Raw genomic sequence first — 13,831 nt, forward strand, 5'->3', positions numbered from 1 at the left:
AGGTTTGTGAATAGTATTTTGTTGTAGGTGAGTAGTATTACTGTAGTACCCTCCTTGCGTACTACAAAATGCAGTTTACCCATCAGGTCTAAAGTAAATTAATTTCTGCTAAAAAAGTCTTCCAGGTGAATCCTGTTGATATAGCTCAGATGGTAGTGGCACTTACAGAATCTTCCCATGAGATCAATTTATTCATTCTATTTGTGGCAATTTGGCTCACATTTTAGATTCTAGTGAACTGTAGTCTAAAATTCATTAGCATATTTTCAATGAAATGTAAAATAATTGTGTCAGGGCTCCTGGGGAACGCATGCTTGTTACAGGAGTGAGATGACAGAAGCAACTAGGCAAATGTAGTAATGAGGTACATACCAGAATGCCTTGGACTGGAATGGTGCAGGTGCCGAAGTTAGAGCAAAGCTAGGAATAAGAAAGTTATCCATGAGCCGAAAAGAAAAGAAAAAATAAGGCAAGCCAAGACATGCATAGTACATTAATAGAGTGTACTGCAGCTTACTCTATTCTTCTAAGGAACTCATTGTGTTGAGGCCAGCTGATCCAGGAGGTCACAGGCCTAATTCCAACTGCCTGTCCCACTTGAAGTCCTGTGTAAAATGTGTATACATCAGCCTGTACACTGCTGTTTCTGATGGTGAAATTCTCCAATTTTGATTCAGGAAGAGACTTTGAGTTGGGTTCTATCAAACTCTGGCTACTATCTGCATTAAACTACATTTGACCTAAAGGTAGTCTGTTCTCTATCATTTCTAAGCATCATTGACTTAGGACCAAAATTACCATCTTATGAAAAATAAATTTGTTTTATAAATGTAATAACACAACACAGTATAGGCTCATGTGACATGGAAAGGTTAAGGGTCTTCCAACGAACTTCAAAGTGGTAACCAGAAGAAGCCAGCATCAAAATGAAATGACACGTTAATCTTACTCTGGCTGAAGGAACATGTGGTTAACACTGATCATCAGGAAGGCACCCAGATTCATAGGTCTGCTTACAGGATAGGGTTTGGGAACTAGACATACTTCAGAAAAAAGGGCAGAATAAAAACATGGCTAGAAGAGAAGACAGTGAAAACAATAGCTTTAATCAGAAGTCAAAAGTTGAGTTCATGTTCTTGAACAAGGATAGAAAAAATAAATACTCCAACAAAAGAAATGAGCACAGAGCAAGTAAGCAGTGAACACAAGATGCCCCCTGCCTTCTGCTATTGGTGGACCTCACAGCTGCCTTCAACACAATCACCCATCCCATACTCATATGAACACTGGAGTCTTGAATGAGATTCACTGGCACTGGTTCTTCCCCCACCTTTCCAACCCACATGTGCATTTCCAGGTCGCAAAAGATCTCTATCTCTTTTGGAGTCCCACAGTGCTCCAAACAGTCTCCTGTCATCTTCAACTTATAAATGGAGCCACTTGGTGCTTCACTCACAGATAACAACATCAATATTCACCTATATATGGAAGCTGCACAACTGTACTTGTAAGTTCTTCTCTGCCTCAGACATCCTACACCTTAAACACTGCTTGTACATCATCCAGAGCTTAATGTCCAACACCTTCCTGACTCTCAACTCAACCAAGACAATTCCTGTTACTTGCCAAGAGCAATAAACAAGAAACAGTATAGACCTGGCTCAATGACATGAACTTTGACAGCTTCAAACCACAACTTTCACTGAATGCAAAGTCAGTTATATTCGCCCTGGAGAGCAACCTCACTGTCAATGAGCACATTGCGAATATAATTTTTAGTAAAACAGCAGCCTAGTACCATACAGAAAACGACTTCAGAACTGCAGTTTAATCCCTCGAACTTTCACATCTGGATGGTGGTAATTTCCTGCTCCATGGCCTTCATTACAGGGCACTGGCACCCCTTAGGGGCATCCTACATGCTGCAGCACGTCTCATCCAGGGCCTTAAGAAATATGATCACCTCACTCCTATTCTGATTTAACTCCATAGACTCCTCTTCCTGGCCAGCACCATGTTTTTTTTAACAAAGCTATCCCGGCAAGCTCAGCATCTAGTGGATCTCAGCACACCCGTAACATGTACACCATCTGATTGCAGCCTAGGTAGATTAAAAACAAGCCTGCCGGCCTTTCCCGTCCATGCACTCAGGTTATGGAATAACATATTCAACTCCACTAGGACACTCGAACGCAGCTCCAATTTAGGAAAGAGTTGAAGACTCACGTAGATAGATAAAGCTCAGGACCTTGGAATAAAAGTTGCGGCCAACACAGCACAACCTTGGAATAAGGAGCAGATAAAAGAGTGAAGGAATTCAACTGAGGAAAGGCTTGCAAACTGATAAAATATCAGTTATATATCCCAAACTATAGTTCATACTAGGCATGGAAACCCTGGACCCTGATGACGAATGGCAAATACAATAAATATAATACAGATCGTCCCGTTCTTTGAAACTCTGCTTGCTCTATTTTTTTGCACCTAAGAATGAATGATTTGCTTTGTTACTTTACTCAAAGACTTGTTCATTTAAATTTGCAATGAGGTTGTAGAGATGGAGTTTCTGCTGGGAGAACCTAGAGTAAAACCTTGAGGAAGAAAGAATTAAGTTCAAGGTCCATGCCCAAAAGGTAATTTTTTTATGTCTGTGTTCGGCCTCTTAGATTCCTATACAGTTGCATATATGTATATCGCTGCAGTCCTTTATATGCACATTTAACTACTGTAGCCCTGGAGTCCGGTATCTGTAACTCCCTGCAAACCTGTACCCTAGTGTATGTAACTTTCACGCTTCTATATTATTGTTTGAAAGTAATTTCCTGTAACCAAATCCTTGTAGCCTTGTGCAAGTAACTGGTTATGTCCTCAGGTTGTTTTCTGACAACAAAGTTACTGTGCTTTTGTAGGTGAGCGGGAGAAAAGTCCATGGCCTGCAGAGGTATCCGTCGATGGAGATGAATCAGTGGACCAGTCACCAGACAAACTGAGACCCAGGTAAGGAGTCAGCTGGATAAGATAGATTGGGAGCCTGCTTCAAAGATATGTGTGTGTGTGTCATTTTCAGGTTTGACTCCTGGCATGGCCCACTAAACCTTTCTCACTTCTTATGTAGATAAATTAATTAGTGTTGGGTGGGGGAGCGAGAGAGATTTTTACTTGATTGTGACGGAGAAATTAAATCCAGTCCCTTAAAATCCAGTCAAGGTTTGATCATGTTTTTTCTTAACATTTTACCCAAACATTCCCATCAGCTTTTGTATGTCACTGCAAAGCAGCAGTGCATGTCTAAAGCACTGCATGAGCATTATAAAAATAGTGTATGCGTTTAGAAATTGCCTGCTACGCCTTAAGACAAACACTAAAGAAAGTAATGATTGCTTTAACATGCTCTGTTCTCTTAGGATATCGTGGTTAATGTATGGATCCCATCAGAACAATTTAATTGATAATGTATCATGTCGTGACTGTGCTCTAAGGAGGCTGTTCCATAGGGCTGGAATGCAGTTCCCATTCCAGGATTTCAGAGTTTTGTGAATATGTCCTGTTTCTACTGGTGCTCTAAAAGCCACCTTTTGCTTGTGTGACCAATACAGGAATACAATAAGTAAACTGCATATTATCAAACGTGCACATTGAAAGAAAAAAACTTTTACTCTTTTGAAAGTAGATTTTGAAACGGGGTTTGTTGTCTCCAGCTGTTCCCTGCCAGCCACTACCACCTGCTTATTTACTCTATAGCTAGGGTGGGACTTCGTTCCCCAACTTAGATCTGACTTTGTGATCGGAGCTACAGACTTGACACTGCGCTCTTGAGCACTTTGGGCAGCGTGGGGCTTTCTTGTCTCCAGAGGTGCCCCGCCCGCCACTACCGCCTGCTTATTTACTCTATAGTTGAGATGGGATTTCGTCTCCCACCTTACACCTGACTTTGTGGGCAAAGCTACTTGACACTGCGATCTTAAGCGCTTTGGGCGTTCCACAGCGCTGGGTTTTGTTGTCTCCAGAGGCTTCCTGCCTGCCACTACCACCTGCTTATTTATTCTATAGTTTATGTGGGACTTCATCCCCCAGCTTACACCTGACTTTTTGGGTGGAGCTACAGACTTGACTTTGCGCTCTTAAGTGCTTTGGGCGTCCCGCAGTGCAGAACACAACTGAGCGTGAGCCAAGACCGGGTTCATCTTCGCCCATAGTCGCCTAGAAGAGGCTGGGCTGGGCCAAGATCCTGTGCTGTAATGTTGGACACCATGTGCCTTCGTTTGCCTCATTTTGTCAGGTAAAGGTTGTTAGGCCTGTTTATTGTTTATTGTTTTCCCTCTGTTGAGATTGGGAAAATTAGCCCGGTTGCCCCTGTGGATCCTGTGGGGCTCCACTGCGGGGTACTTTGGATGATTTTCGGGTACGAGTAGTGAGTGTTTTGTATAAAGAAATCCAACTTGCTGAAAGGCCTCTCTCCCTTACAGTAGCGGATTTAGCTCCTTTACCTATTCCCGCACTGGGCCTCTCATCTGCAGCCAATGGATAGGCTCCCCTGGATCCAGCTGGGACCACTCCTATCATGGAGAATGAGGAAGGGGGTCTTGTTGGTAGTGATCAGCTTGTTGAGGTTTTAAACGCGAATTCACGTGATCTTCGGCCCTCAGTGAAGAGGAGAAGGAAAAATGGAAAACCTAGGTAGGGCCATGTTAGATCTGCGCATGACAGTCATAAATCCTGCCCCAACTGTTGCCTCCCTTCCATTGCTCAAGCTGTATTGGATGGTATAGGATAATGACTCAACAGCATGTTGCATAGTGAACTAAGCCCTTTGTTTGATCACCTTTCTGCTATTGAGGCTTCCCTGGGTAGTATAGTCAATACATGCATGGGGGACAGCCATTTGTGATGGCCAACAATGAAAAATGGCAGGCTCTGTCCTTCACAACAAGCCAACCCCACCAACGGTCGGTTAGAAAACCAAGCCTACAGGGAACAGGTTTGGAGCAGAAGCTAGTTCCATCTGATTGTCCAGCAAGGGACCTTTCTACTAGAGGGGATACTAATACAACTTTTATACCCCGTCCCAATTTTTGTTTCTCTGGCAGCCTGCTGTCTACTGAATCCTTGTCAGGGCCTGATCTCCCAGTCGCTCCTTGTCCTTCTCTCCCCACCTCACAGGTATATAATGACCTCCCACCTGTAGTTAATCTCCCGCCTGAGTCCTGCACATTGCTTGTCATCTTAGCAAACGTCCCCAGGCTGCTGCGGGGTAAGGAAGAATCCACAACAAACTTAAAGAATAAGCGGCCATATGTACGAATGCATTTTTCCATAGACACAGAATGGGTAAAACCCTTTGAAACATCTGGCCCCATGTCACTTACTGGTTTAACTCAGTTTAGCTGTCCTTTTCATGTTTATTATGAAGTCCTCTTTTTTCTTAGAGTTGGCCCACTGCCTAATTAGTACCCTGTGATTACATAATTTTTTACTTTAATAGGACCAGCGCAGCCATGGCAATATTAGCGCAGAGTAGGGATGGGCACAATACGGCAGGCTCCCTAAAAGTCCTGGCACTTGGGTTCTTCTATAGACATTTGCCCTTCTCCCTATTGTCCAGTTTGAGAAGTTGACCTCTTTTTCCCCGCCCAGGGCCCCCTTTCGGTGATTTTCAGGCCTTCCTTGATAATAGATTTATGGCGCTTGCATGTTTGGAGGCTGGTGATTGACTGGGGTGAGGGGAGGGGACTGTTTTGAGGGGGAGGCAAGCTCTCTTTCTGTACTTTCTGTAACCCTATTTGTTAAACTTTTACCTCTGGAACCTTTGTGGGAAGTTTTGTGGAGTCCAGGGATATTATGTTGTCTTTCCCAAGCTTCTCTTGGGTCTCACCTACCATTGTTCCTGTAATTCACTCTGAGGAGCACCCTCCTGGGGGGAGGTGGTTTTGCATGTGGACAGTACCCCCAACCCCACTCCTTGTGAAGCAGATGGGGCTCTTAGCTGGAATATTGCTGGCTTATCCGCCAAGATACAGACAGAAGATTGGTGTGCATTGATCACTAAAATTATATTATTTTCCTGCAGGAAACGTGGGCCCGAAATAATGTGTTTTTTATGGTTATCTCTGTTATAATCTCTTTGCAACGACCTCACCTGCTGGCTGCGCTAAGGGAGGACTAGCTGCCTGGTTCCGCCTAGGTACTGGATGTAAAACTATCCCAATCCCAACTGAGAGTGGCTATATACAGGTTTTTGAAGTCAGCGGAAGGGCCAATCCAGTGGTGCCCATCCAGTTCCTGGGACCGTGAAAGGAGAAGCTGGCAGCCTAGGAGGAGGAAATTCACGCACAGAGCTCAGTGCGGGGAAAAGATCGATGCGACTCCGATCTGCGGCTAAAGAAACGACACGCTGCCGGCTCCGCGGCTGAAACTCGACGCTCGCCGGAAACTTGACCGAAGAATTGACGCACGAAGCAGGAGAAACATGTTGCCTTACAGAAAGTCCAGACCCCGTTGTTGTGCTTGGATGTTTTTCTAAACTGAGCATATGTATAAAGGATTTGTTGTTGAGACCCACAAAGAGCATTGTGATAACTAGGAGCACATGGTTCGCTAAAACCTGTAGGAGTGAAAATGAAATTAACTTGCGGAAAGCTCTAAAGCACATCCCGTGTGACAATGAGACCATTAGGGAAGCCCTGAAATCTTATTGTTTGGCAGTGAAGTTTAGAAAGTTGGAGATGAAGGATGAGAAGTGGCAGTCAGTGGTAATGGCCTGTCAATTTAAAGCAAACTATATTGTGTAGTAAGATCAAAAGTATGGGACATTTTGATCTCCCTGGGTCTTGATGAGGGGTTGGATGCTCACCTAAAACATGTTCTTTGGGATCTCTCTGCTTCTGTGAGATATGGTGATGGAGAGTGTACTTCATCTTTCTCTCTAACTAGGGGTGAACAAAAGGAATGTATCTTAGCCCCATCTTATATTTACGGTACAACAATAATCTGGACATTGCCCTAATGAATTGTGGTGCTGATGTACCTCATATGCATGGCAAACCCCTCCCTGCCCTTCTCTATACGACAACTCAGTACTTCTTGCAAGGACCGCAAATGGGTCACTGATTATATGCTTTGTTGAGTTTATGGAAAAACTGGTTCTCAAAACATGGTCTATGGTCCTAAGAATACTAAGACTTGTCATATTTTGATTAAGAGTAGAGTTGTTGGGAAGGTGCACCAGTTCCCCTAGCTAGGTGTCATGTTCGATGACGGATGTAATTGGGCTCCATGTGTCAGGGATAGAACAGACCGATGTAGGCGTGTTGTAGAGACTATATTCTCGCTGGCTTCTGCGACTGCGAAAAAACCTGTTGCCCCAATATGTTAGAGATCTATTGCAGGACTTGTCTCCCAATTTTGATTCACGGGGCTGGGCGTGGGGTTACAGGGACTCTCGTAGTATACAGTTGGAAGAAAACAGGGTCTGCAGGCGTATCATTGAAGTGCCGGCCACTACATCTCACTTTGTATCTCACCAAGAGTTGGGCTTAGCATACGTGGAGGATTTTATTATACTTGCCCCCTTGATGCTATGGTGCTCAGTGTAGTTGAATTTTGAGGCCAGCCTTAATAGGGAAATCATCAGGGACTGTCTCCTATGCCAGAATGGACTTAGAATTCCATTGCTGTTTTTACATTAGGAAAAGCCTTGCCCAGCTTGGTTGCCTGCGGATGCTTGAAAATCTGGACTGTCTGTCAAACCTGGACAAAATCTGGTTGAAGAAGAGTTTCCTTGAGACGATGATTAGCCAGAAGGAGGATGTGGAGCTAGTGAAGCCATCTGTTAGAGATTATTGCTTAGTACAAACTTTCCTTGAAATGGCCCCTTACCTGACTCTTATTCTTCGTACGTGGAAAAGAATCCTGCTGACTTGATTTAGGGTAGGATCCATTAGATGGTTGCTGTGCTTCCTGCAGGGGCTGGTTTTTCAATCTGACATTTGCACTTGCTCCTGTGATGAGGAATTCTCCCAGGCCCTCTTGCACTTTAAGTTTTTTTGCAGATTTATTTACCTTTGACCAAGCACTATTTATTGCTGATGTTGCTCAAAAATAAACTTAGTAAGTAGAGAGTGGCTTTGCTTTTTCTGCAACAGCTAGGTGACACTGTTACATGTAAAGGTGTAGGTCGAGTTTTAAAAAGTGCTCTTGTTTTACACAATGCAACAATGTTTTACTCATTTTATTTATTTGCATTTTTTGTATTGTAATTTAGTACTCACTATCTTTTTATCTATTTATTACCTATGAGATCTTGGTTTTTGCTATATCTAGTTTTTTATTTGCATTTATGCTGCTTTAGTGATTGCTTTTTGCTATCTCCTATTGTGAGATTGGGTAACGAATTACCTATCATATGTTAAGTGTTACACCTTTGGAAATATTTTGACATTTGGAATGGTCCCGCAGTGTTGACCTCAACCTCTTAATTTTACATTATTTGTACTAGATGATATTATACAGTTTGTTTTGTTTTACTTGGCTCTTTTTTTAACCAAAACGTTTTATAATGTTTTATCTTGTATGTTTTTATGATTTTTTGATGATGAAAGTCGAATAAAGTTGATTCTGATTCTGAAAGTATATAAAGGGCCTTATTACGACCGGACAGAGGGGTTTTCCTCCATCACAAATGTGGCGAATATCCTGTCCGCCGTATTATGATCCGATTATATTCAGTGGCGATCGTAATATGCCGGACAGGATATCCGTCAGGTTTGTGATGGAAGAAACCCCTCCGTCAGGGTTGTAATAAGGCCCTATATATTGTAAAGTTTCATGTAACTTTGCCCTATAATGAATTAGGTCTGCATTTTAGGTGTGTGTGAAATGTGTAACTGTGAAATTTCGGAAAATGGGAGAAAGTGGGTTGTTTGTTAATTGGGATGTGAGCGCTGGTCAAGCAACAGCCACAATCCCTTGTAAAATAAACCACAAAAAGTCACTAAATTAACCTGTGCTTAATCCTGGGTAGTATGGCACAAAAAGCAGTCAGTCTTAACTTAGCGGCAATGTATACATTATTTTTGTAGCATACAAACAGTAGTAAAGTGAAAACACAACACAAGAAAAAATTATCTAAATTACAAGGAATGGACCTCTGTCTGACCTTGAGAACACTGGAGCCATTCTTCTTAATTCCACCCTAAGTTCAGCGCACAAATTCAATGAATGGATCTCCAAATCCTTAGACTCTGTACTACCAATAAAAACTATCGTCCGAGGTGCAGTCCATAAAAAATCACTAGGGTTCACTCCTCAGCTATTGCTGCTAAAAAAGGAGTGTCAACGCCTTGAAAGAAAATGGAGGAAAACCTACGATATGTCAGCAAAAAACAAATATAGGAAAGCAATTAGACACTTCCATACAGAAATTAAAGCCACACAGTCATCATATTATGCATCTAAAATACATCAGTCCTCCAACTCTCCAATATTTAAAGGAATCATTGAAGTGCCCCCTCACACCTATCCCACTGAAGCCTCCAGGGAGCATAGCAATAATTTGGCCTGTTTCTTTCAAAAGAAAATTCTAGACGTCTATTTAGCTTTTCTAGATATGACCACCCAGAATGACAACCTCACAGGCCAGGCTCAAGTCCTGAACTCCAGAGATCCTCTATTAGATTTTCCTCCCCTTACAGAGGAACCTGTAACAAACTTGTTATACATTATTAAATCAGGATCTCCACTGGACTCTGCCCCTCCTCACATTTTGGCATTAGGTTCAGACATGATTGCCCCTGCTCTGACTAAGGCCCTTAATGAGTCCTTATAACGGGCCTTTTTCCATCACATTGGAAACATGCTTTCATTAAACCGTTAATTAAAAAGCCTCATCTAGATACAGCCCTATTGAGTAACTATAGACCAATTTCTCTCTTGCCTGGAGCAGCTAAACTGATTGAAAAACATGTTAGTAGACATCTGTCAGGTTTTCTTGAAGAACACAAGATCCTTTATCATACTCAAATGGGCTTCAGACCCCAGCATAGTACTGTGACTGCCCTTCTAGCAGTAGTCGAAGATGTTTGAGGACGACTGGATCTAGCGGGTGCTGCCACCATCATCCTATTGGACCTAAGTGCTGTTTTTGACACTATAAATCATAACATTCTGCTTCATAGAATTTTCCATGCAGGCATCAAGGGGCGTGCTTTGAAGTGGGTCTCCTCCTTTTTGAAGGATAGAATCTTTCAAGTTCTTGATGGCTCCTTTTTTTCCAACAGCCTTCCTCTCAGCTGTGGCGTGCCCCAGGGCTCCTTTCTCAGCCCTGCATTGTTTAATACCTATATGTCCCCTCTGGCTGAGATTGTGGAACCTTACGACTTGTCACTGGTTTCCTATGCTGACGATAAACAGCTGGTCTTCTCATTCTCAACCATCTCTAAGACAGGTCAGCCCATTCTGGCACCCTGTCTTCAAGCAGTAGCTAGATGGATGGCCAGCTGTAAACGTAAGCTGAACAAAGAAAAAACAGAAGTCATACTGGTGGGTAATTATGGCCCACTCAGATCCCCTTCTTTGCCCCTGATGGGTTGGAAGGCCTGCCTCCACCAAGAGACAACATAAAGGCCCTGGGTTTTTGGCTGGACTCCCACCTGACTATGAACTATCATTCTAAAAAGCTGGCAGCCACCTGTTTTAGTCTATTAAGACTGTTTACGAAAATCTTTAAGATGTTCCTTTTCAAGCCAAGTCAGGCTCTCATAATTTCACTCCTGGACTATGGAACTATCCTGTATCACCTCTATATGTACTAAAAAGACTTTAAGTGGTGCAGAACGCCGCCGCAGCACTCCTACTTAGAAATATTCCCAGACACCTGTCCACAAAACCTGCTTTAGTTTCCCTTCACTGGCTGCCTGTAGAACAACGGATCAACTTCAAGGCCCTATGCACTTTGCACTGAGCTCTGCATTATAAGGATCTGTCCTTCCTTAAACAGATTGCAATGCCCTACATCTCGCAGAGGGCTCTTGGATCCTCAATGACCTCCCTAATTAATGTTCCACGGATTAAGAAAGCAAGATGGGGAGGTCGATCTTTAGCATTTAGAGGCTCGAATCTCTGGAATTCCCTTCCATTGGAGCTCCGCCAGGATAGTCAAGAAACATCCTTTCGCAAGAATTTGAAGACCCTTCTGTTCACAGCATAAGTTGCCTACTTGTCATTCTGCTTCCTAGCCATGCGCTTTACAAACTCCTAAACTAAACTAAACTAAGCAAAATCCCAAACCAATTTACAAAAAAAGAGTATATTTTAATAAATTATTTGACAATAAAAGAGCAAAAGTACAGATCAGTTGATCTGGAATTATGGATTTTTAAAGTTTTTAGTAAAAATTTGTGTCCAAAAGATCAAAGCACCAACTGCAGACATATAGTAGCACGAGACCATGTCAAAGTAAACAAATATGGCTAACAACGATGGAGTGAAGTTCAGACACAAGAAGGGGATTGGGCCAGGTCAGCTTACCTTCTGACTTAGCAGAAATTCTTAGAAAATGGGTCTGGGAGGAATTCACAAAACCTGCCATCTACACCCAGTCATGTTGCCCAAGACAGGCTGCAGGAACAAAGTGCTAAAAGCAGGAGAATGACAATTTTCTAAAAGCGGCATTCTGACAATTGAAATAAAAAAATTGGACTTTACCATTAAAGAGGGTTTGGCATTACAATTTCATAGATATCAAACATAAAATAGCTACCTAATCCTAATTAGGAATTACAGTTTATGACATGTAATAGGGGATCCCTATTGTTGGCCTAAGGAAGGGGTAGGCCCTACAGTATTGAAAAACACATGTAGGTGTTTCTCACTACTAGGACCTGTCAAACTTAAAAGTGCATGTCCAGCTTTTCAGTTATACAGCTCCCTATCCTATGGGCTACCTAGGACATACTCTAGGGGTGACATATGTAGCAAAAGGGGAGTCTAATCCTTGGCAAGGGGGTTTAAATGGCAAGTCTACATGGCATTTCAAGGTGCGTATTAGGTGGGTGGCACGATAAGTGCTGCAGGCCCACTGATAGCTTTTCATTTATAGGCCCAGGGTAAAGGGTATTCCACTCTACAAGGGACATATAAGTAAATTAAGTATGCCTATGTGTAGGTCAGTGAAACCATGTTTAGGGGAGTGATTTATCTCCAGACCGTTGCTGACGGTGTAATTATACAGGCAGGAAAGTTGGCTCTGGAGGCTGCTTTTTGTTTGACTGAACAGCTTAAGGTTGTCAGCATATGGGAGATGTGACATGCAGCACCCTGCCAGCTTACGGGGAGGACAGTTGATTTTAGCAATATACAGGTTAAAAAGCAAAGGGGAAAGAATACAGCATGAAAGGGCTTTCTTTACTTTTATTAAGCTAAGGAGCGTGACTATCCATGGTGCAGTGATACTAGGGCTCTGTGACCTGAGGGCTTCTCTGAGCCCTGATATGTACAGTAGTTTACTATCCAACCAGCTGTGTGGTGGGCACATTTTCCTTGATTGCACTAATACCCTTAGCGCTATTGCTACACCACTGCCTGTTCTGCCCTGCCGCTAGATTTCTCCCCTTCTTTCTCAATGCATACACCTTTGCCTCAGATACACAGATAATTACTGGGATTATGCTTCCGGGCTGCCATAATCTAGCACCTAATGATACATGTGAGTACGAGGGCGTGCGTTGAGGGGTCTCTATACATTATTCAAGTGATGTTGCACGGGCAGCTGCATGACTATGAGGGTATGGTATGTGTGGACAAGTTTGCATAGGTTGGAGGGAGTTTGAGTGGATGTGCATTACAAATGTATGAGTGGACATGCATGTGTGAGACAGCCCTAGTGCTGCATTGGTCATAAATCTCATGTCCTTCTCCACTTTAGGGCCTCTGACAAGGTTGTTCCTGAACCCGTGCTGCTTCAGCCTACGAAACCACAGGTACATTTTTGCTCAACCCATGCTTAAAGACAGTTGTTATTGCTGAAAGAGGGGCTAAAAAAAGGTGATAAACAAGCTTTTGTAATTGAAAAAAAGCTCAGGTTGTAAATGACAGCTAGCTACCTGTCCTTTTTAATATACATGCTATTTATAGATTCTGAGAATCCTGGGGCCGGTAAGACTGACAACCCCAGGTTTGCTATTTAAATTGATTTGGGAGCAGTGTGGACAGTCGGCAAGTTTCTTTCCTCCATGCGAGCTATTTACAAATAAAAAGATACCAGGGTCCATTCAGACTGTCTCCTAGGAATTATGTCACACAAATATGGGAAATACAGGCACCAACCAGACTGTCCCACACAGGCATTTTATGATGCAGATACAGTAACCCAGGCCTACATGATCGTAACCTCCCAGCTGTGCCTCTGCAGAGGCACAGGAATCCTAGGTCTATGCTAGCCTGGCCCTCATATGCATGCTATTTACGGGCGCAAGGCTTCTAGGGCTCAGTGAAACCGACCGCCCCTGATGCATTCCTGTACAGATACTGATAACCCAGAGCCTAACCAGTCTGTCCCTCCCAGGCATACATTACTGATATAGGGAATCTAGGGCCACACATGTCTGCCACAGGCAAATTACCATACAGCTATATCAAATCTAAGGCCAGAACGAGAATGGGCATTGACACCTTTTTATATTCGTATTTATATTGTAGCGTAACATTGTAAATTCACTGTCCCACTTTTGGTTTATGTATTCTCATGTTGCTTCTCTCCTAGGAAGTCACCATTTGTGTGCCTGTAGTCAATGGTGAGAAGAAAGGTAAATCAATTGCTGGTCTGGGTTCCTTCCGC

The 13,831-nt window shown here is 43.0% G+C and overlaps 1 protein-coding gene across 4 annotated transcripts in view; it reads left to right on the plus strand.

The window, feature by feature from the left end:
- Positions 1 to 13,831, plus strand: part of SYTL1 (synaptotagmin like 1) — a 272,953-nt gene that overhangs the window by 178,280 nt on the left and 80,842 nt on the right. For all 4 annotated transcript variants that reach the window (XM_069225245.1, XM_069225244.1, XM_069225243.1 and 1 more), the window contains exons 4-6: positions 2,910 to 2,997; positions 12,920 to 12,974; positions 13,757 to 13,799. In XM_069225245.1, the coding sequence (XP_069081346.1) occupies positions 2,910 to 2,997; positions 12,920 to 12,974; positions 13,757 to 13,799 (186 nt within the window). The remainder of the gene's footprint in view (positions 1 to 2,909; positions 2,998 to 12,919; positions 12,975 to 13,756; positions 13,800 to 13,831) is intronic.

Source organism: Pleurodeles waltl, chromosome 3_1, assembly GCF_031143425.1.
Source record: "Pleurodeles waltl isolate 20211129_DDA chromosome 3_1, aPleWal1.hap1.20221129, whole genome shotgun sequence".
In the NCBI taxonomy this organism is placed as follows: domain Eukaryota; kingdom Metazoa; phylum Chordata; class Amphibia; order Caudata; family Salamandridae; genus Pleurodeles; species Pleurodeles waltl.